This window comes from Tachypleus tridentatus, chromosome 9 (genome assembly GCF_004210375.1).
Source record: "Tachypleus tridentatus isolate NWPU-2018 chromosome 9, ASM421037v1, whole genome shotgun sequence".
NCBI lineage: Eukaryota > Metazoa > Arthropoda > Merostomata > Xiphosura > Limulidae > Tachypleus > Tachypleus tridentatus.
Window position 1 is genome coordinate 10,759,683 of NC_134833.1, and position 21,588 is coordinate 10,781,270.

The 21,588-nt window shown below is 32.0% G+C and overlaps 1 protein-coding gene and 1 pseudogene across 2 annotated transcripts in view; both read left to right on the forward strand.

Moving 5' to 3' along the window:
* The window catches only part of LOC143224754 (thioredoxin domain-containing protein 11-like), a 29,253-nt gene extending 23,735 nt beyond the window's left edge, over positions 1 to 5,518 (forward strand). The window contains 1 exon segment of the mRNA XM_076453024.1: positions 779 to 5,518. Within this exon segment, the coding sequence (XP_076309139.1) occupies positions 779 to 1,367 (589 nt within the window). The 3' untranslated portion in view covers positions 1,368 to 5,518.
* A 14,986-nt stretch (positions 5,519 to 20,504) lies between these two features.
* The window catches only part of LOC143226992 (uncharacterized), a 42,008-nt pseudogene continuing 40,924 nt past the window's right edge, over positions 20,505 to 21,588 (forward strand). Inside the window, exon 1 of the transcript XR_013014821.1 lies at positions 20,505 to 20,656. The product of XR_013014821.1 is annotated as an uncharacterized LOC143226992 (transcript). The remainder of the gene's footprint in view (positions 20,657 to 21,588) is intronic.

Genomic DNA, 21,588 nt, shown 5'->3' on the forward strand with positions numbered 1-21,588 from the left:
AATCACCTTGTTTATACATATAAGTAAATTTAACCAAGTTTACTGGCATGAATTGTTGAGTATTGTCGTGATTTAAATCTGCAGCCTTTCAGGGTGTATGTTAAAGTTATAAAAATTCCTTCCAACTTGTATTATTACTATCTATGCTTGTTATTTATTACATAGTAACTCTGAAGAACAGAAACATGGAATTGAATAAGGAAATGGATAGATCAGTATATTTGTTACTTTAACTCCTGAGCTTATTTAGTTAGAAGAAGAATTTTTGAAACATGCATGAAAGAGATAGCAAAAATAATTTAGTGTAAATATATTTTCTTTAAAAAACAAGTGGAAGAAGTAATCATCCTTTTCTGCAGTAAGGAAAGTTATTTCTCTGTAGTTCAGTTAATATGGTTGTTTCTGTTTGAGGTATACTCGAATTGAGGACAGAAGTGTTGTTTCCTGACCACGAAATTGTTTTGATAAGTTACAAAAAAAATGCAAAGATAATACAGGGAAATCATTAGACTCGTTGTTTTATTCTAGTAAAAACGTTTTTGATAGACCAACACATCAACCAAAAAAGTTTTATCACACTTTTAAATTAAGTTTTACTGAGAAAAGTTGATAAACATTCAGAATTTAAAGTACGGACAAAATTTAGGTAGAAAAATGATCATGTAATAACATGGTTCACACGTCAAGTTTCAGGCAGACAGAAATGTCACTTTTCAGTTGATTTTATTTTGCTGTTTTTAAGCAGTTTTTTTAACAAAGTTTCTTCTAAACCTTTTAGGAAAGCCGAAAGCATGAAGTTCCCACAATCATTGCATTTGACAACTACTAATCTTCTTCAGTTTATCTTAACTAATGCTCAGTTCACTGTGAGATGGCAGGCTGCAGCAGTGATGTGTAATAAAAAATGTGTTACCCAGAATTTTTTACATTCTCTTGTAGAAATTAGACATCATTATATCCAACAAAGATCTCTTCTTAAACAGATTAGTTTTGTTCACCATAAATTATATGAAATGAAACTTATAACAGATGGGAAAAAAAGGAAAAAGAAACATTCTCTGGAGACAGTGCAGCAATTCCAGATACTAGAAGACTATTTGAAGTACCTTGGTTTACGTATAAAAAACAAAAGAAAAGCAATTATTGACACAATAAATCTTCAAGATTTACTTCGAAGAAGGTTGGGTTCAACTTTAGTTGAGGATACATACAAAGACCTTAATAAGAAAACATACTTATTTTTAAAAAATACACTTTACAAGAAGACAACTGAAGAAGGAAAGAAGATAAAATCTTCAAAAAGCAGTGGAAGTTTAAAACAGCATTTAAAAAACAAAAAAATATCGAGAGTGAGGGAAGAGCTTTAAATAAGTAGTCTTATTTAGCTGTTGGGTTTTATTGGAACTGGAAATCCCATCGGTTAACAGCTATATTAGAATTAATGAAAAGTTTTCTATTATTGCTGTATTGATTAGGTGGATTTTTAATTGATTCTCATCTTACTGTTTGGTTCAGTAATTTTTGTTATCCCAAGAGATGAAATAACGAAGAGAAAAATGTATTTGTTAGGAAATCAAAACCAAAGGTGGGGAAGTTAACGTTAATAGTGTTGTGATGAACTAGTTAAAGCAATCTGACAAAAACAAATATGATCTTATGATAAAATCACCAAGCTTGTATAAAGGGTGCTTTTGATCTTAGATAAAATTCTAATATTTGGATATAACAGGTACCTTTATTCTCTTTGAGAAATATTTTAGGTTTGTGAGTATCTGTTTATTTTTGTTGTGAATTGATAAAACTCTATAACCCGAGCACTTTTGAAAGGCCCACCCTCTGAAAGTTTTCAGGTTATGGGGTTCTTATCATTTTCATGCAAGTTTCTTCAACCTACATGTGTTTCTGAATGTTATTATTGTGCATCAGCACCATGCACTGATCTGTTGTACATACTTGTTTTTATCCTGTGCAATGAACGTTGAAAAGTTTAATATGGTATGAACTACATCAGAAATAGTGATATAAATTAGTGGTATATATAAAAAACAAAGGCTAGAGTTCATTTTCATATTACTTTCTAGCTTTACTAACAGACATATCACAACTTTTAAAAATATGCTTTTAAATTTATTACTCTGTTTATCTAAGGCAACCAAGACTTCATTGTGTGCTTGAAATTCTATTTCGTAGAAGATATAATAATGAAAATATTAACAAAATTAATCTTGTTTTAAATTTATAGCTTTTCAAAAGGTAAGAAACATGGAATTGTTTTATTATAATTCCATTTGCTGTAGAAATAATAATTGATGAAATAGCCAATGTTAAACTCAGTTCAGTGTATTTAAAGTTCCTATCAATTAAAACAACTTTATTAAATTGATTCATAAACAACTCTTATCTATGGACGTCTTATTTGGGAATGTGCTGATGTTTCTAGAATTTTCCCCACTGTTTTGATACTAACTTAGTGTTGAATGAAAATTAACAAAATGTAAGAACGTGCTCACTAGGGGCGGGCTCAGCTAAATCCAGATTTGAACTTTATTATCTTTTTTATTTTAATATTTGCCCTAAATAACAATTGTTTCGGTGATATCTTGGTTATAAGTTTTCTTGCCTTTGGAAATTGCCACTATGTTAGAAGTCAGACTGTGTAAATAGACAAACGTATTAGCATAAAGATTTGATTGTCATTTAATATGGCAAATGTTACAGCAGTTTCCTTTGTTATTTTTTCACACTGTATTCATCAGTATATTAAATTTGGGTTTGAACTTGATACACATCTACAGAGAAATGTCTTTGAGACCAAATTTGTAGACTGAAACTTCTAAACTGTTTTACTATACCCAGTTTACAATCTGTGTTTTGTTTTATAAAGTATGTTTTTCCTTTTATCTTATTTTTAAGGAGTTTATAAATATTAAATAAAACTTCAGTTAAAAATACTTGCACGAGCCGTTAACAAAAAAAACTTGTTTCTCAGATTCACCGACTGAATTTTTATCACAATTCTTCTTTTGTCACTTTGCTATTTCGACATTGAAAGAAAATGAAGCTTTGTTTTCTGTAAATGTTGTTAGCTTCAATTGCAAACATGCCAAATTAACCTCGTGTCCAGACACAATCTACACATAACTGGGCATGTTCATAAACACATAAACGAATAAGTGTTTAATGGATGTTGTAAGATAGATCAGTTTATTCAGCCTAGTTTATTCTTTTTTAATTTATACAATTAAAAGTGTAAGCTTGTAACAGTTGTTTAAATAGATTGAGAAATGTGTATATAATCATATATTAGCCTAAATTATCGTATAATATTTCAACCATCTTTTGGTCAGATTGTTACATAATATGGAAAGTGTAATTTTGTTGTTCTTTGTTTTACAAACAAACATTACTAACACAGACAATGGATCTAAAAGTCAGAAAACATCACTGTGTAATTATTTCAATAATTTTTCTGATTAAAATAAAAAGTGAGCCGGGCATGACCAGGTGGTTAAGGCACTTGACTTGTAATCTCAGAGTCATGGGTTCAAATCCTCGTCAAGCCAAACGTAATCTCCCTTTCATTCATGGGGTGTTATAATTTTATGGTCAATCCCAGTATTTGTTGGTAAAAGAGTAGCCCCAGAGTTGGCGGTGAGTGGTGATAACTAGCTGCCTTCCCTGTATTTTTTCACTGCTGAATTTGGGACTGTTAGTCCAGATAGCTTTCGTTTAGCTTTGCATGAAACTGAAACCAAAATAAAAAGTACCGACTCGCCATTTTGCAAGAGCATGCTATTAAAAATGATGAATTAAAAGCTTCCATGATTTTGAAAGCTGTTATCAGTTATGTCTCTTTGTTATATGGAGTCACCTCTAATATAGGGTTGTTATTATTGTTAATATTTAAAGATACTTCAAGTAATCAAATTAGTCTTCTAAGATTTATCTGGGTTTACTTCATTGAACTGTGCAGCCAATTTATTTGGACATTTAATGGATGATCTTACAAAACAGGTAAATGTTTAGACCAAGATAATACTGGAATGCGAATATGCACATGAATTATTTCAATACATATACTCAACATTAAAAAGAAAAATTACTAACTTGGATTTTAAGAAAAAAAATCTGAGAAACAATTTTTTTTTTACTTAAACCTGTAATTGATAACTGATAACTTGTATATAATTTACTGATTATTGTTTCAGTATCTTGTACCATTACCACTTACATGAAGCAAATAAAATAGTTAAGAGGACTTAGTTTGGGCAATCGTCACATGGAACTAAATTGGTGTAAGGTGCGTTAAGATCTTCTTAAGAACCTCCTGAAAGTATAATTGAAACTGTCTGAATAATTGATATCTAAATTTGATTTATATTGTATCTAGTCCTCATTTGTTTTTATCTCTTTAACATCACAAAATTTCTATTGCATCTAACTTTTGCTTTGGAATGAAATAGTAAATGTACAAGTTTGAAATTAGATAAGTTCAGATGATTCAGAAGCTTTATGACTGTTTACCTTTTGATTTTATATACAAATCTTAATGTTTTTAAAAGATGCTTGCCTGGTACTTGTTTTATTTTATGCAAGTGCAACAATTTGTTGAGGTTATTAGTGAAAGCTCTTGTGATGTTAGTTTTCACCCTTTGACCTGAACTGAAATACATTTTTGTTTTGTGAAACCCACTTAAGGTAGAAAACCTGTAGGATCTGGTTTGGTTTCTCTCAACAGAGAATATTTTAGATTAATTATTTTTAAGCAGTTATCTTTTTTTTTTGTTAAATTACAATAAATTTCATATCTGTTATACTAAAACACAGAGCGTCAGCTCTCTCAAAAAGAACATACATGGGAGCTGTAAGTCTGCACTAATCACAGAAAAAGTTCATTAAATATTCCTTATATTTGTGTATTATATATTATAAATGCTCATTGATTTAAATTGGTTTTACCAATTGTGTCATTTATGTGAAACTGACCTTGAACTAATACAAGGTGTGCCAACTAAGTTAATAACATTGACAATTTCAGGGGACTATCTAATAAACAGTTAAGATGATATTTAATAGAACCAAAACTTCTGTTCTTTATCTTGTTTTTCATTGGTTAATTTTTTTGTTAATTTAATAACAGAACAGAGATTTACTACAGCAGTAACTTCAGAAGTTGGAAAAAGAGTTGAATCAGCTGTGCCTTTTCTTCTGTAAAAAGTGTTCTATTTAAAAGATAAAATATGTTAGTAATACTCGGGAAGCCTGATAATTAAAGTATAAACTTTATCTTGTATTAATATTTATCTATCGATGATTCAACATGATTCCTTTATTAATAACTCGAGGTTAATGTCTTTCACTTTACGGAGATTTTGTGATTCACAATATTGTTAAAGATGCTTTTAGTACATGCAGTCGCCCTTATATTACACTGCCATCTTGTAAAACTAAATAGGACCAGTGTTTAATTGTTGCTAAAATATTCAGAGTTGTTTTTTTTTTCTTTTGTGATATGTAATACATTGATGTATTTTCCCTGTATGCATTGGTTTTAGGAAAAAAGAAAATAAGGTACTTTTCTTATAAGGTAATGAATTTAAACTGAAGTAAGTAAAAATGTTGCACTTAGAAAGTTTTATGGGAAATCAGCATTTCATTCACCTGTACAGTAAATGGAGAATATTTTATAAAGTAACATGTATGGGTCATTAATAAATATTTAGTACAAATTCAGGGAATATATATTTTGATGTGAACATCAGTAGCTCACCAAGAGAGGAAGGAGGACAGGGTATTTTCTTTGGGGTCCTGCATAAAGAGGGAGAAATTGGACTCCAGGTACCAGTTCTTCCCTGTGGCCTGTGAAAACATTTGGCAACCCTGTTTGTCTTTATTAAAAAATGACAGAATTTTAGTTGTACTTGGATAGCATTTCTCAATCAATGTAAGAAAATATTTGTTATGCTTTCAAATTACTTTTCTGCCTTACTGAGATTTTTCATTTTTTTATTTCCTTTTCCTGTAAGGTTACAAATTTATAATTTTATGGATTGTTAAGCTCTTGGTTTTGAATATTTGATTACAAGTGTGTGTGTACCGAGATAGAACACATCACTTGGTTCATCACATGAAAAATAAAATGTATTTTTAAGATGGTATTAAAGTCAGAAGTTCATAATTTGTATTGGTTTGTCTGTAACTAAAACATCTGCTAAGCCTTACAGGTAAAATTGTTACAACATTATCACCGAGTTTAGTTGCAAGGAAGTATGTTCTTTTCAACTATTCATTAAAACTACATGAACCAATAAACTGCCACATGTAGTGCCTTATAGAGTATATACTTTTCATCTCTCACCTTCTGGAAAAAATGTAGGATAATAAATAACAGCACATGTAAAAATCATCTTGAATTATTTGTTTCTAGGCTGTTTAGTATATGACAACAGCTTTGGAAGAAAGCCAACCAATATGACTGTCATGCTTGATTTAATTTATTTTCAATAAAACTGTACAAATCAGAAGTATACATGGAAGAGAGTGCTATAAAAGCAGATAACAATATTAGCCAATAGGATTTTAGTTCTGAAAGCTTAAGCTGCATGGTTGAGTACATTATATTAAATCTTAATGTGACAGTTACAGCTTATATAAAGTAATGATGGAACAGAATGTATCAGAAGTACATTTTTATGTTTTGATGATAGTCTGACGATTCTGGAAGATGACTGTTTTTGAGAAAGGATTTGTAACAGCCTTTTCTGACAAAAAAATTTGTACCCTTGAGCCATGAAGACATGTTCAGACTGGAAATTTAGAATTTACCAAATAAGAATAAATCTTGTACTTAATGGTATTGGAAGACAGATAGATATAGGTCAGGTTGAGAACTAATGTTATTCAGAAAGAGACCCACAACAAGTTGTGTCCCAACTGTGGTAATGAAATTGTGGCACCTCATAGCAGGTGAGAATCCAGGAGCACAAATGTTAGTGGTAAAAGCTGTCCACATGCACCAGGCAACAGAGTGTAGCATAATCAAGAAGGGTCTTTCTGGTGGAAACAAAGCAAACAAGGTATGGTTTCAGAGAAGAAGATGCTTCCAGTGATACCTCAAGCATCTGGAGAGAAATGTGTTTTTATTCTATTCCATATGGAGAGTTGCTGGGCAAGTCACCAGATGCAACACTCATAGACCTGTGGAATATTGTGCAATCATTCTGTTGAAACATGCTGTAAAATTGACATTCTTATACAGTAAATGGATTATTGAATGCAGCAGGTGGAGAGTGGTGTGCTTTGTACATGACAAAACATTTTGTAACATAGACTATACTGAAGGGTTATTGTCAGGATATCTCATCAACAGAAAGAGCATGATAGAACATGACAGCTCCAAAAGTGAAGCTATGAAATAATTTTAATATAATATACTTAAGAAATATTTAAATATGTCTAAATAATGATTCTAATTAATTGAGGCAACTGAAATAATGTCAGTTTTTACATATTTTTCCTTGGAATATATTTTAATCATCAAATACTTTTATCACAACCAGATTAATGTAGACCTTGCAGGAATATATATTACAGATATAAAACACACAGAATCTGTTATCAAATTATTCAGAATATTTTTCTTCAATTATATATCTGTTTTAATTTACTACTTACCGAGAGACTCCATATTAAATTACTCTAAAATTTTATAAATATGTTAGTAGTGAATTAAAAAGGACTGAAATCCCATAATTAGAATATTGTTCTACACTAGATTTTGCCCTCTGGTGGTAAGTCAGAGCTACAAATTGAGTTTTATTGCTTTTAATACATGTGGTTGGCACAGCACATATAGCCCAATTTGCTTAAGAACAAACAGTACTAGGTTTTTGTGATAAACATAAAATGTTCATGAATGAAATTAAAATGTAAGAAACTTGTAATTAAATGAAATAATTTCTTTATGCTGATACCAAGCACAAAGGGAAAATGGTAAATTGAGGATATGCATTGGATGGGTGAAAAATCTTAAAAATTGAAGTATAATTCTTTTCATCCCAATCTGACCAGACCAGTAATCCTTCACCACTGACTATCTGTCTGTATCTTCACCTAGCCAAAGGAAAAGTTAACTTTGGTAAATGGGGAAAAAAGCAGTTGTTTTGATAGTAATAACCTCATCATCTGTTTGAAACAAAATTTATAGATAAATTATGCTGACATAGGTTGTCAATTTATTAGCATATTGTGCCACTGTCTTAAAATTTTTATTTTAGAGAGAGTATAATTTCTGGCCTGGTGAATTGTTGACCAGACCACTACCATCTGTTGACTGTCCTTTTTTTTTTTGTTGCGACTTTCTACATGACTGTTGACTGTAACACCTTCATAAGGTGGTAAGTGGTGTGTTTGTCTATTTTAATGATGGTGCTGAAGCCATTATTGCAGTAAATAGAGGGTGAATGTAGGAGAGATGCATTAGTTTGAAAGTTTTCTTAAGGTCTTGTATAGTAATTTCATCCCGACTTATATGGCCAATGCATAAATGTCAGAGAACAATGACCACTGTAATGTATGTTTTGAATTCTGAGCATTCTTCTAGGACAGCCTGGATGCCACAGCCATATAAATTAAAAGATTTACAGAAGTGAACAGTGATATTTTGAATTTGTTCCTTACTATAAATATTAATATTGTGGGCAGACCAGTAATTTGGGTGAAAACATGTTTGTTGCTGCAAATGTTTATCTGTTTAGCCACTTGTAAAGTTTGTCCAAGACATCATTGATAGCTGACAATAATCTACTTTTGTCATCTTTTTTTTAGTATTTCCTTTGTTTCTTTAGTGTCCCTTCAAATGTTCATTTTGACACGTATTACATAATTTTCTTTCCATAGTCCTCCTTTACTTTGCATGGAAAGAAAAATGGTCTCTTGTTTTTTTTTCTTTTCATGGGGCTTTTCTTGTAGCCAGGGCTCAGCATGGCCAGGCAGTTAAGACACTCAACTCATAATCTGAGAACTGTGGGTTCAAATCCCTGTCACACCAAACATGCTCACCCCTTTTAGCTTTGGGGGCATTATGATGTGACGGTCAATCCCACTTTTCGTTGGTAAAAGAGTAGCCCAAGAGTTGACGGTGGGTGGTGATGACTAGCTGCCTTCCCTCTAGTCTTACACTGCTTTAATTAGGGACAGATAACCCTCGAGTAGCTTTGTGCAAAATTCAAAACAAACCAAATCTTGTATCCAACAAAGTTTTCCAATTATATTTGGTTATGTATTAAGAAGTTTGTAAAAAAAGTGATATTGCTTATATTGTATCATCTTGTTTCATGGGCACTGCTGGGCTTACAAAAATATCATGTTTCATGGGCACAGAAATGATCATCTGATAATTCTAATACCTCAGTTACTTTGTAAACCTTTTTAAGAACTTTTATAGAACAGGTTGTCCTTCACAGTGGCAGTATATTTGAACAAACCATGTGCAGCTGTTGCCAACAGTGTATGTCTACTATTTTGATATTGAATGTAAGTCATATGATAGAACTTGCTGTGAGAATGTAATGAGGAATATCTACCAGTAACTATTTTCTTAACTTTCTTCCTTTCATTAAAGAAAGATATTAACTGTCATAGACAAATTAAATGTGTATCTCAATGAAATTGTTGTTTTAAAAAAAAAATAATTCTTTCTGCCTATATAGCTAGGCTTACCATAATTTCCAAGCCTCAAACAGGGACAGTTCTCAATTTTTAATATAGGTAGTGCCATTGGTATAATCAAGAAGTGCTCTCATATTGTTACTCTCCTCAAGCTTCAATGCTGTCACAAAAAAAATGAATACTGATAGTTTATATCTCTAACATTTATTTAAATTCAGCAAGGCAAGGAACATAAAAATTTCATTTATTTTACACTGGGCACTTTGTTTTGTGACCATTCATATTTTCCACTTGAATGAACTTTCTTCAAAATGTCTTTATTAGTTTTTATTTTTTCAAATAACTCGCTGCAACTCAAGTCAATACTGAGTTTAAAATCAAACAGCCCTTTTACTGTTGATTCATTCATTAGACCTCTTTCTTGAGACCGAATGCTATTCATCTCAGAAAATACTTTTTCAACGAGGGCAGAAGTGCTTGGTAAACACAAAATGTACTCCGTAACTTGCCTGAGATTAGATACAGAAATACTTTGATCTGTGAAGTGGTTGAAACATTCTACCCATTTTTCTTCACAACCTATTTCCACTCGTCACATTTTGATGATTTAACAAGAACAACTTCGTCAAATAGATCGTCAACATTGACTGCAGCATTTCCAAGTGTTTCATTAACATTTTCAGAAGCTTCTTCTTTGTCAGGCCACAAGAAAACACTGTTTTTTATCTAAAAGTATTCCCCACCACCAAAACTGTTTTCTCACAGCTCAATATAAGACAGGCAGCAGTCATAAAACTGGTAAATTCCTTCATAATCATCAAGTCTACCTGACATCCACCCTCTTCATCTACCGCACTGAGTAATTTGTTTTTTTGCATCAAGAAGAATAAAGTTATTATCTCGTCTTTCTTTCAGGTTGGTTTTCAATTTAAGTTCTGTAACAGTATCACTTGAGTTACTTTTGTTTTCTCCATGGCTAAAATCACTTTGTTGAACAAGACTAGTTGTTCATGAACAAACCATAGGTACATTTCTCTGCATTTACTCTCAAAAAATCTTTTTATCAACAGTGGGCACTGTTCTTATGAACAAAAATATGACTTCAGTCATTCATAAATCTGGAGAATTCTCTCAACAGCTGGTAACAAAGACAGAAATCACTTATTTCCATATTGAAGAACCTTTTTGTACTCAATTTCTACAAACAGAATTCTTTTAGGTGTGTAACATGCACAGTGTAAATGTGTAGAAATACTTGTAAATTTTGACCACCAAGATTTCCACTTCAATATGAAGGACATTAACTGCAGTTTGGAGACAGTTATTCACAATATGAGTACCACAATCAACACTCACAATATTTCTACCAAGTTCCTTCTTCAATCGACTATATACATTGTTTTTTTCCCTTTCTCTTTACACCTTCAAAATTTGTATTGCAGTTGTCACCACAATAAGCAACAATATTGTTTTTCATAAATCATGTTTTTTTTTAACGTGAACACCAAGCAATTCGTCAAATTTTCTGATGTCACTCCAGGAACTGACTTAAAGTCTAAACGTTTTACTTTCACTCCTTTCTCTGGCAAAAACATCACACCATGACAGATATAATTTTGGCATCTTTTCGGTTTGAAGCATCTGCTGCTGTAAGTGAAACGAACTGGACCTCTATTAAGTCTCTCTTCAATTCCTCTGCTGCTAAAGAAACAACTGCATTCAAAATAATAGCCAGAATGAAGAAGGAGGCTATCAGTTTGGAAGAACAATCGGCTGTTTTAAAGCTTATGGACAGCACTGTGATAAGCATAGGTTGTTTCTAATGCAGCTATTAACAAGTCGCCCTCTTCAGGTACAGTTTTCTGATGAACATATCAACTCTTAAACTTTGAGCAGCTACTGAAAGACTAGCTGCATGTTTAGCACTTTTTAAATGGTCTTTTATGTCTGAGCGGCCACCATGTGATACAGAAAACTCAGATGAACACTGGGAACATTTGACTATCCTCCCTGCCACAATTGTTTTTAAAGAATGGATATTCTTTTCGCAAATCACTTTTGAATGAGCATTTTTTTTACCAGCTTTGGACATTATGAATAGGATTAATTTCTAAAATAAAAGAACGAAAATAATTCAGCATGTACCATATGACTAATATAGCAAATACTGTAACAAATAAAGCAATCACAAGGCCCAGCATGTTCAGATGGGTTAAACAATAAAGCAATCAAAAATCACGAACACTTGCTCAAAGAAAACTTTGAGGTGAAGCTGCCGTTACGTGCGTACTCCTAGTAGCAACACACTGATAATGTTGTTTGTTTGTTTTTTTTTGAATTTCGCATAAAGCTACTCAAGAGCTATCTGCGCTAGCAGTCACTAATTTAGCACTGTAAGACTAGAAGGAAGGCAACTAGTCATCACCACCCACCGCCAACTCTTGGGCTACTCTTTTACCAACGAATAGTGGGATTAATCATCACATAATAACGCACCCACGGCTGAAAGGGCGAGCATGTTTGGTTCGACATGGATTCGAACCTGCGACCTTCAGATTACAAGTCGAACGCCTTAACCCACCTGGCTATGCCGGGCCCATTGATGAATCATTATACTTGTACAGATACCGTATCAACTGTCTATGAATCTCGTCTGATGCAATACCTTTTAAAATTTGCATGCTAGAGCACTATGGCTCCCTCTACCCATCAACTAATGAAATGAAAACTTAAAAATTATTTTTTGTCAACACGAAGTCAGGACTCTATGCAGAGTTTAACATTTTCCGTTTATCCTTTTTTAAGTTTATGCCTATTTATTAAACAGCGAGACATTCCGAGACAATTCAGTGTCAACCAGGACAAATTAGTAAACCGTACGGGACACTGGGACGTATGGCAAACCTATCTATATATCAACCTAACCAGGTTCCTACATACATTACCACAAGACCCACTAAAGATGTAGCCACAGATAAAACAGTGACCATTTAATATAAAATCAATCACACATGTGATCTACTAATTTTCACACGCGTTTCAACGTGCATCATACAGAAATATTTGCTAGTTGACTAAAAACGTTGTTAGGCTACACCTTGTATCAGGCGTTGTGGCTAGGTTTATATCAATTATTCGTGAACTTTCCTAACAGTGGATATCTTGCGCATAGAAACATAGCAAAAGTCCTAACCCGTGTGCTGAACAGTTATATATACATATAAGGTCACGTTTCAATCAATCTATATTTTAATATGGTATCACTTTCAAGAATAGTTTATTTATATATGCTTACGTGAGAGTTTTTTGTTATTTTTGACATTAACATTTCGTGTGTTTTTTTGTTATTGTATTCAAAAGACTTTTGTCACTCATATATTTATAGCATCTTTATATTTTCATTCAGCGTAGCGGTTGAGGCGCTCGACTCGCAATATGAGGATCTCGAATTCAAATTATAGTCACCAAATGTACTCGCCCTTTCGGCAGTGGAGGAGTTATAATAGCTGTTAAAATAAGGATCACTAATGTAGATAACCCTCGTGTAACGTTACACGAAATTCGAAACAAATTGAGCATTTATATTCAAATAAATATTTAGATTTTACTACAAAATCACTATTTTACTATTTAGCTCTTCCACGAGAAAATGAAAAGGATACATTAGACCTTTTCACCGATATTTTAAATTAACAATACCGATTTCTATCCGTGTTAAATACAAGATACAGAGTAGAGCTTTCACATTCTTGATGACGAGAAACCCACGTGAAGTAAAAATGTATTTCAGAACGGCTGATATGGATATTAACACTTTAACCACCCTTTCTGAGATACACAGAGCGTACTCATTTTGTCTGGAATAAAAGACGAGCAGAACGTTGGCACTTTCTAAACACTTGAAGTCACTGGCATTTTGCAAAATAGATGCTTACACACTGGAGTGCCTTGAAATTGTACAGACACATTTATATTTTTAGATTAATAAGATCGTGCTTGATACAGTTGAATTATAATTAATTTATTACCTGTTAGAGACTGAAGTTCATAGTAATTGGTTTACCGCTAGTACAGCAGTAAGTCTAAGGACTTACAATGCTAAAATCTTTCGACGTTTAAATTTACTTGTCTTAACCTAGTACGCAATCCCAGCTAAAGGCATGGGCTTACCAGGCTGAAGCCCAGGGCCTGACACTAATTAGTGGGCCTCAAGCTATGACTACAAAAGTACTGCGCTTAGAGGTTCTGTATCGAAGGAGCCTCTATAAATTGAAAAGCTTGGGACCAATAAAACCCTTAATCCAGCCTTGCTAGTACACCCTTGTGCAAATTAATTGAAACAAGACGGAAAATTACGATTTTTTCATTTTTTTTAGTTTTATTTCTGAGAATCCAAAAATTACTCACAAATTAATACATGATATATTATGTATTATGTTTCATGTTTCATGCCTTCATGTTTCAGAAGATATTAATCCGCTTTGGCATCGAGTATACGAGTTGACTACAATCTCTACTAATTTTTGGATCGCTCTACCACACCTCAATTTGTTTATCTTTCGTAGTACAGTCTTTTCCTCGAAGTCTTTCTTTAGAAATTGTCCAAAGATTTTTAATAGAATTTAAGTCTGGAGAGTTTCCAGGCCAGTTCAGCACCTTTATTCGCGTTGTAGTCATGAAATTCTTCACAAGTTTCGATGTGTGGCACGGAGCCAGATCTTGCTGAAAAATGCCAGATCCATCTGGAAATCTCTTTTTCAATACTGGAACGACTCTTCTCTGCAAAACATTTTCTTCAAGGCATGTTTTACGAACTGATTGATGTAAGATTCTTGAAGTTTCTCATCTGAAGATCTGCGAACACGCAGACTTCTTTGACCCTGTAAGAAGAAATGACTTTCGTCGCTGAATAACACCTTCCTCTATTGTTATTGCGTCCAGTTCTTGTATTTCAGACCCCATTGATACCGTTTTTCTTCATTGAGTTGATAAGAAGTTGTGTTTTGACTGGTCTCCTTATCCTTCTAACGCAATTTCAAATGACGTAATATTCCTCAAAATTTCGTCATATATCCCAAAAATAGATCGACCGTACTGCAAAACACAGCTAATGCTGCCGTCTGTGTGAAGAAATGACTATTAAAGGAAATTAGTGGGTTCAGCAAACCTACACCGGCCGCCATGCTGAAAATATTGTAAAATGACCATTTGTTTCAATTAATTTGCACAAGGGTGTAAATAGTAAACTCTGGAGAAAGAGAAAGAAAGCAATATAGAGCAACCATATTTAACTCGAGATTATTATTTATCTTAAATCTCTGTTATTTATAAACTGCGAAAGACTTCTTTTTTAGTAGAATTATTTTTATGCAAGGAAATTACTGTTTTTATTTCATATGTCTTTTGAAAGTCAATGTAACAGACAGTCGGAACAAGCTAAATACATTTTAAGAATAGCCGCAGGATGTCGCTTAACAAAAAATTGCTCGAGAAGTCAACAAACTCAGAGCCAGCGTTAGGATTTATAAAGTAGGTGGTATTAAAAATAAAGTTTTGATTTATGTTATTATTATTTTATAGTTGACGTAAAAGTTGATTATTGAAATTGTAGTTATATATAAAATGTTGTAATAATACATAACTAATTCTAATTAGCGGTGGTTTGAATTTGAAGTAGTAATGACTGATATTACTAGTACTGGTGGTGGTGTAGTAACACTAACGGTAAAAGTGTAAGTTGATTCACCTTATTCATCTCTGTTATGAAATTTTAATTCACTTTACAGTATTAGTTAGTAGTAATAGTAATAACTTTTAAAATATTATTAATAATACTGTTATTCGTTTTATTATATATAGCATTAATTATTAATATTATATAACCGCACTAGTAATCCTAATGATGACTTCCGATTTCTCGCGAGCGCAAAATTTAGAACTCCACTTTTTTGAATTATAAATTAAAAACCAGTTTTAACTTTTTTATATTACATTTGATTAAATTGATATTAGTACTGGATTAGCACTAGTGTCACTATTGTTACTTAATGAGTTATATTTTAAGTAAAATGAAAACATGTTCAAACACAAGTTAATTTAACTATAGTTTATAAGCTTAAATTTTCAGTATTTGTGAAAACTGAAAGGAAATAATATTTCAAAACTTTGATTATAAAATTACAAAAGGAGAAACAGTTTTATGTGCAATGATGTTCATTTTCCAAGATAATATAAACTCGTACTTAAAATTTTTTGCTGTTAATGTAGCAGTACTGATGATTTTACTGAGTTTTGTATTGTATTTATGTATTGGGTTGAGGAATAATTCGTGAGCGTTTTTTCAAGTTAACAAAATATATTCATAAATGAAACGCTTTAGCAAAATATTTCATGTCATTTGGTAGATAATTTTTTGCTCTAATAGATGGTGTGTTTGATTTTCATATGTCTTTAATTTTTGCTTTCATTTTCAGCTCATTAAATGGAATGTCAAGTGGACAAAATCGAGCATTTTCGACACCATCTGCTTTTCGCATTTAATTTCTTGTAATTTCGTTTAAAACAATGCATACTATATACCTAGGTATTACATGAAATAAAGTATCATAATAAATGTTTTGGGTGTAATGTGTTCATGCATTGAAGTATTGTATAGTCTTGCATGTAATGCTTGAATGAAATTATTTAAAACGCTCACAAATTATTCCTCAACCTAATAATTAAACTTGATATGGTAGTGTTTATTTGCACTGTACTGAACGTAGAAATGGCCTAACCAGTGAAAGCAAAACTGTTGGATACTGGTGTAGTCTTTTTGTTTTGAGATATTATATAAATTTTATGACTTAGTTTTTCACTTTTCTCAATATAATTTTTCTTTACAAAGTATTAAATAAGAGAGTTTTGAAGAAGTGGGACACACATTAACTAGCCATGGATATCAACTGTATATTAATTCAGTCTACATTGTTAAGCCTTGTGTATAAATGTACATATGAGCATAAGAACTGGATTTAGTCATAGGTTCTCAAACTAACATATTACATCTATAACTATCATTTACCCTAAGTGGCTAGTTGGAGGAAGGCTGTTCTACCTCAATAAATTACAAAAAAAAAGTCAAAAACAGGGTGCTAGAAACCATATTTTAAACATGTAGAAGATAGACAAAATCCAATGTTACATTTATAGAACAAAAAAACTGAAACAATACAAACTACAGAATGTATCTTAGTAGTAGAATTATGTTGCTGTGTAATTCACAAGCAGTTCTGAGCTTTATCTGACTTAACCTTTTTTACAAACCTAACTGAGAAATTAAATTACATGGTTACCATGAAACAGAATTTCAACTTAAATATTTAATTATGATAATATAATTCTATGATTTTTAGGTTCTGTATTCAGGCTCTAATTAGTACACAGGTATGTCTTGTATAGTTTGTGTGGTTATTCATTAATTCCGTTGGATTAATGTGAATGTAATTATTGGTATAACAATTTCTTACTTGTGGACAGAGTGTTATAATTTAGAAGAATATGAAATAATCTATCTTATATTTATTAAAATAAAAAGGATGTTCCAATAGTAGTCTGAAGAAGGATATATAGCTGGGAAATTAATGGAATTTGTTAATTGATTAAATAAATATTGGGTTCATAAATCAGTTACATTCAACTAGTCATAGTTGTAATAATAAAATATACTGATAATCAGAAAGATTAATTTCAAATAGTTTATTATTATCTTGTCTGCAATCAGTTTGATTGTAATTTTGAATAATCTGTTGTTGTATGTTGTACTAATCAGTGCAAGTAATTAATTGCTCATAATTATTAATTGAGTTAATCATCCAGCTTTAAACAATGGTATAAGACAAATTAATAGTTATTATAAGAGTAATTTTGTACTCTTCTGTTAGGTTGTAACACGCTTCTCTCATGTCCTAGATCCAGTGTGGTTCTGAAATAAACTTGAACCTTTCTATAGTGTTAAGTGTCTTACAAACAGTAAAATCCTGATTTATGTAGCTTGTAATTTGATTTGTTAATATTTGTGATTACAGTAATACTTTTGTATCTCAGAACGGCTGGTATGGGTATTGGGTTTCTCATCATCAAGAAGGACAGTAATACTTTTATAAGTGGTGTGAAATTTACAATTAAATGTTTGTAATATTTATTTAGTGTTAACTTGTTTATCATTATATGTTTTTGGAAAAACGGGACCGTTTAGTTCTTCAAGATTGTCCTTTCATATCCATTCTTAAGAAGAGCAAAGTTAAAACTCACTTTTTATTTTTCATGTTTCACTTTAAACTGGGGTATGAAAGCACTGATCTCGTGTGCTGTACAAAGGCACAGCTAGGATTTATCTTTAGGGGGTAGCGTGACTCGTTTGCCTCATGCTTTGTACCATTGGTCAGATGGTTGTGAATTTGAGGTTGGCCTACATAATGCTTTTGTGTCCTTGAGTTAGACACTTTACTCCTTGTGTTCCAATCTGTCCTTTTGTACGATGGGTACCAGCTGTTAGGTTGTCAGTTGATTGACATTCTGTCCAGGAATGATAGGTCACCAGTATCATCTACTTATTCCATTTGAAACTGGGTTTGAAGGAATCAGCTCTACATACCTTGAAAAACAAGGATTTAACTTTTCAACTTTGTTTTTCAGGAAATAACTGATTCCTTTGTTAAACTCTTGTAAAGTGCCAATCTTCATTCTGGAGGTGCCAACTCATTTCATTAACTTAGAAAAATAAAGTTGTGTTAACTAGAGTCCAGCCTGAATCTTTCTTGTATTTGTTGATATGTTATCTCTAGAGAGAAGGAGTACAAATCATTATCATATTGATCCTTTTGATATATCAAAAATAAAACACATCTTTCCCATCTTTTCTCAGGAAAAAATAAGACATCTTACATCAATGATATAACCTTTTTCTCCATAAAACAACTTAATCTACTGCTACAGAATAACCTTTCTAACCACAAGACATCTTAACTTACCCCTGTAATATAACTTTTATATTCACAAAATCATTCCTGTAGTTCTCCTCTGAATTCTCTTTAAAACTCAGTATCTTTTTTTAGAAAAGACCAAAACAGTATACAGCATTAGTTGAGTTCTTCTAACCAGTGACTTGTATAAAGAGGTAATTACATATTTTTTTTATGTCTGATCAGTATCTGTATAAATACTTGTTGGAATTCTGTTACCTTTGGGTTTGGTAAGATATGAACCACTGTACCAAGGTCCTTTTCTTCAGTCACACTTTTAATTGGGTTTTGATTTGTTCTAAAGATGTGAAACAGATTGTGATAACCAAATTGCCATTATCTTGTGTTTATTATAATTAAAGTTCATTTGCCAAATACTAGAAAACTTGTTAAGTGATTCACATTACTCTGTAGTCCCTCGGCCTTCTCAGAACAGCCATTGAAACCAAAGAGTTTGAAGCCATTATCAAACATTTGTTAATACCATCAATGTAAATAAGAAAACGTAATATGTAACTGCTCTGGTCTCTAAGGTTCCACTAGTCATAAGGGCCTGGATAGATTGGACTTCATTAATGGTAACTGTTTGTTTCCTCTCTTTCAGTCCCATATGCCATCCAGTGGCACAGCAGTGTGCCTGTGTACTTACAATAGTGGAAACCAGGTATTGATACTCATCATAGGAAGAGCACAGATAGCCCATTGGGTAGCTTTATGCTTAATTCCAAAGAAATCAAAGAAAGAAAGTCCCATACAATCCAATTAACTAATCCTTCTCGACTGCCATCAGTGTAAATTTCTGTGTGATACTTGGTCCAAGGTGTATTGAAAATATAAGTACTTCAATTCCATATTCTTTCCTGTCCATTGCTGATACAACAGTAAGTCTATGGATTTACAATGCTAAAATCAGGGTTCAGTTCCCCAGTGGACTCAGCAGATAGCCATTGTCTAGATAACAGGTAATATCCTCAGAAAAGGGTTAACAGATTAGTAGGACATCAGTTCACTTTGACAAATCCATCTTTGATTTTCTTTTGGAATATAATATTTTATTGAATAATTTTATAAGGCTTCTTGTATCAAACTTTTTCCCTTTATAAAATTAAGACTAACTTGACAACTGCTATCAACTCCTTTAAAACTGGGGTTTCTTTATAGCATTCTTCAGTTTTCATGTCACATCCCACTGTCTGTTGAACTACTAAAAATGAGTCTTGCCTTGTCTCTATTTCAATTACCAATTGTTTTTTTTTTTACAACTGCACTGAAATTTTCAGAATGCTGTTGTAGAATCATATGTTTAAACTTGCAAGAATGGTTTTAGGATAATATGAAATATGTATGGCTTGTTTTTCAATGCTGATTGAAGTACAAAGGAAAGGAATTTCCTATTTTCTATATACAAATTTTGTGAAATTATAAACATCTGAAATAATTTTTTGTATTGTTAAAAGGCATAACGTTATTGTAGAAGGTTCAGTGAGTTGTTTTCTAATCCATGTCCGTCTTTAATAAATATGGTTACTTCTTTTTCTCACTCATTTTAAACAAGTTCAGTGATGAGATGTAACACATGGATACACATTACAATGCCAAGTATGTTGTTGTGATTACGTATTATTTTCATTAACAAACATTATATTCAAATGTTTCATTTTGTATTATTGCATCTGTGATGCTAACCTAGATGTCATTCTCCCCCAAAAGATAATTTGCACTCCATAGAGGGTGCACCCAACTCTTTGGAAAATGGTGTTATATGGTACATTTGTTCACACACTATTCAGAAGTTTCCATGTATTATGTGTCCCCAGGTGTCTTCACTTATTGTTGCTTCCATCTGACTTGTGGCTTGTTGATCTACAAGGTTTCGAGGAAGTTTCGTTAAATCTCGATGGGAATACTAGCTAGTCGTCAGAATGCACGGGTGGAGGAAGACGAGATGGGAGCAGCTCAAGCTTATCGCTACCCGTCAAAATCAGGTTGATCGATCTTTACATAATTAGTTACAATAAGCAATACAACAATTAAGAGGACAAAAAACACATGAGGTTGACACTTTTTATGTACATCACTTGGTAAATGTATGTATTTTTTGTTACAAAATGTTTAAAATCATTAGAAATTTGAAGTTATTATTTATTACATTATCAGATAATTGTGTAATTATCGTATGAGGGGTAGTGTTTAATTTTTTCTGAAAAATAAACCAATTGAAATTGATATATTTCTGTATTTTAAACTGTAACATTTCTCATTAACATAATAAGACAAGAGACTTAATAATTTAGAAAACTGTTTCAAATAATTATATTAAACTTCATAACTGTCAGTTATTTTTTAGTTTGAAAGAAAATGAGATGAAACAGTCAAGTTTTTATATTATAAAGGTCAAGTTAGAGGAAACAGTCAGGTTTATGTATTATAATGGTCAAGTTAGGTGAAACAGTAAGGTTTTTATATTATAAAGGTCAAGTTAGGTGAAACAGTAAGGTTTTTATATTATAAAGGTCAAGTTAGGTGAAACAGTCAGGTTTTTATATTATAAAGGTCAAGTTAGGTGAAACAGTCAGGTTTTTATTATATTATAAAGCCAAGTTAGTTAGAGGAAAAGTCAGGTGAAACAGTCAGGTTTTTTATATTATAAAGGTCAAGTTAGGTGAAACAGTCAGGTTTTATATTATAAAGCTCAAGTTAGATGAAACAGTCAGGTTTTATATATATAAAGGTGAAGTTAGGTGAAACAGTCAGGTTTTATATTATAAAAGGTCAAGTTAGGTGAAACAGTAAGGTATTTATATTATAAAGCTGAAGTTAGGTGAAACAGACAGGTTTTTATATTATAAAGGTCAAGTTAGATGAAACAGTCAGGTTTTTATATTATAAAGCTCAAGTTAGATGAAACAGTCAGGTT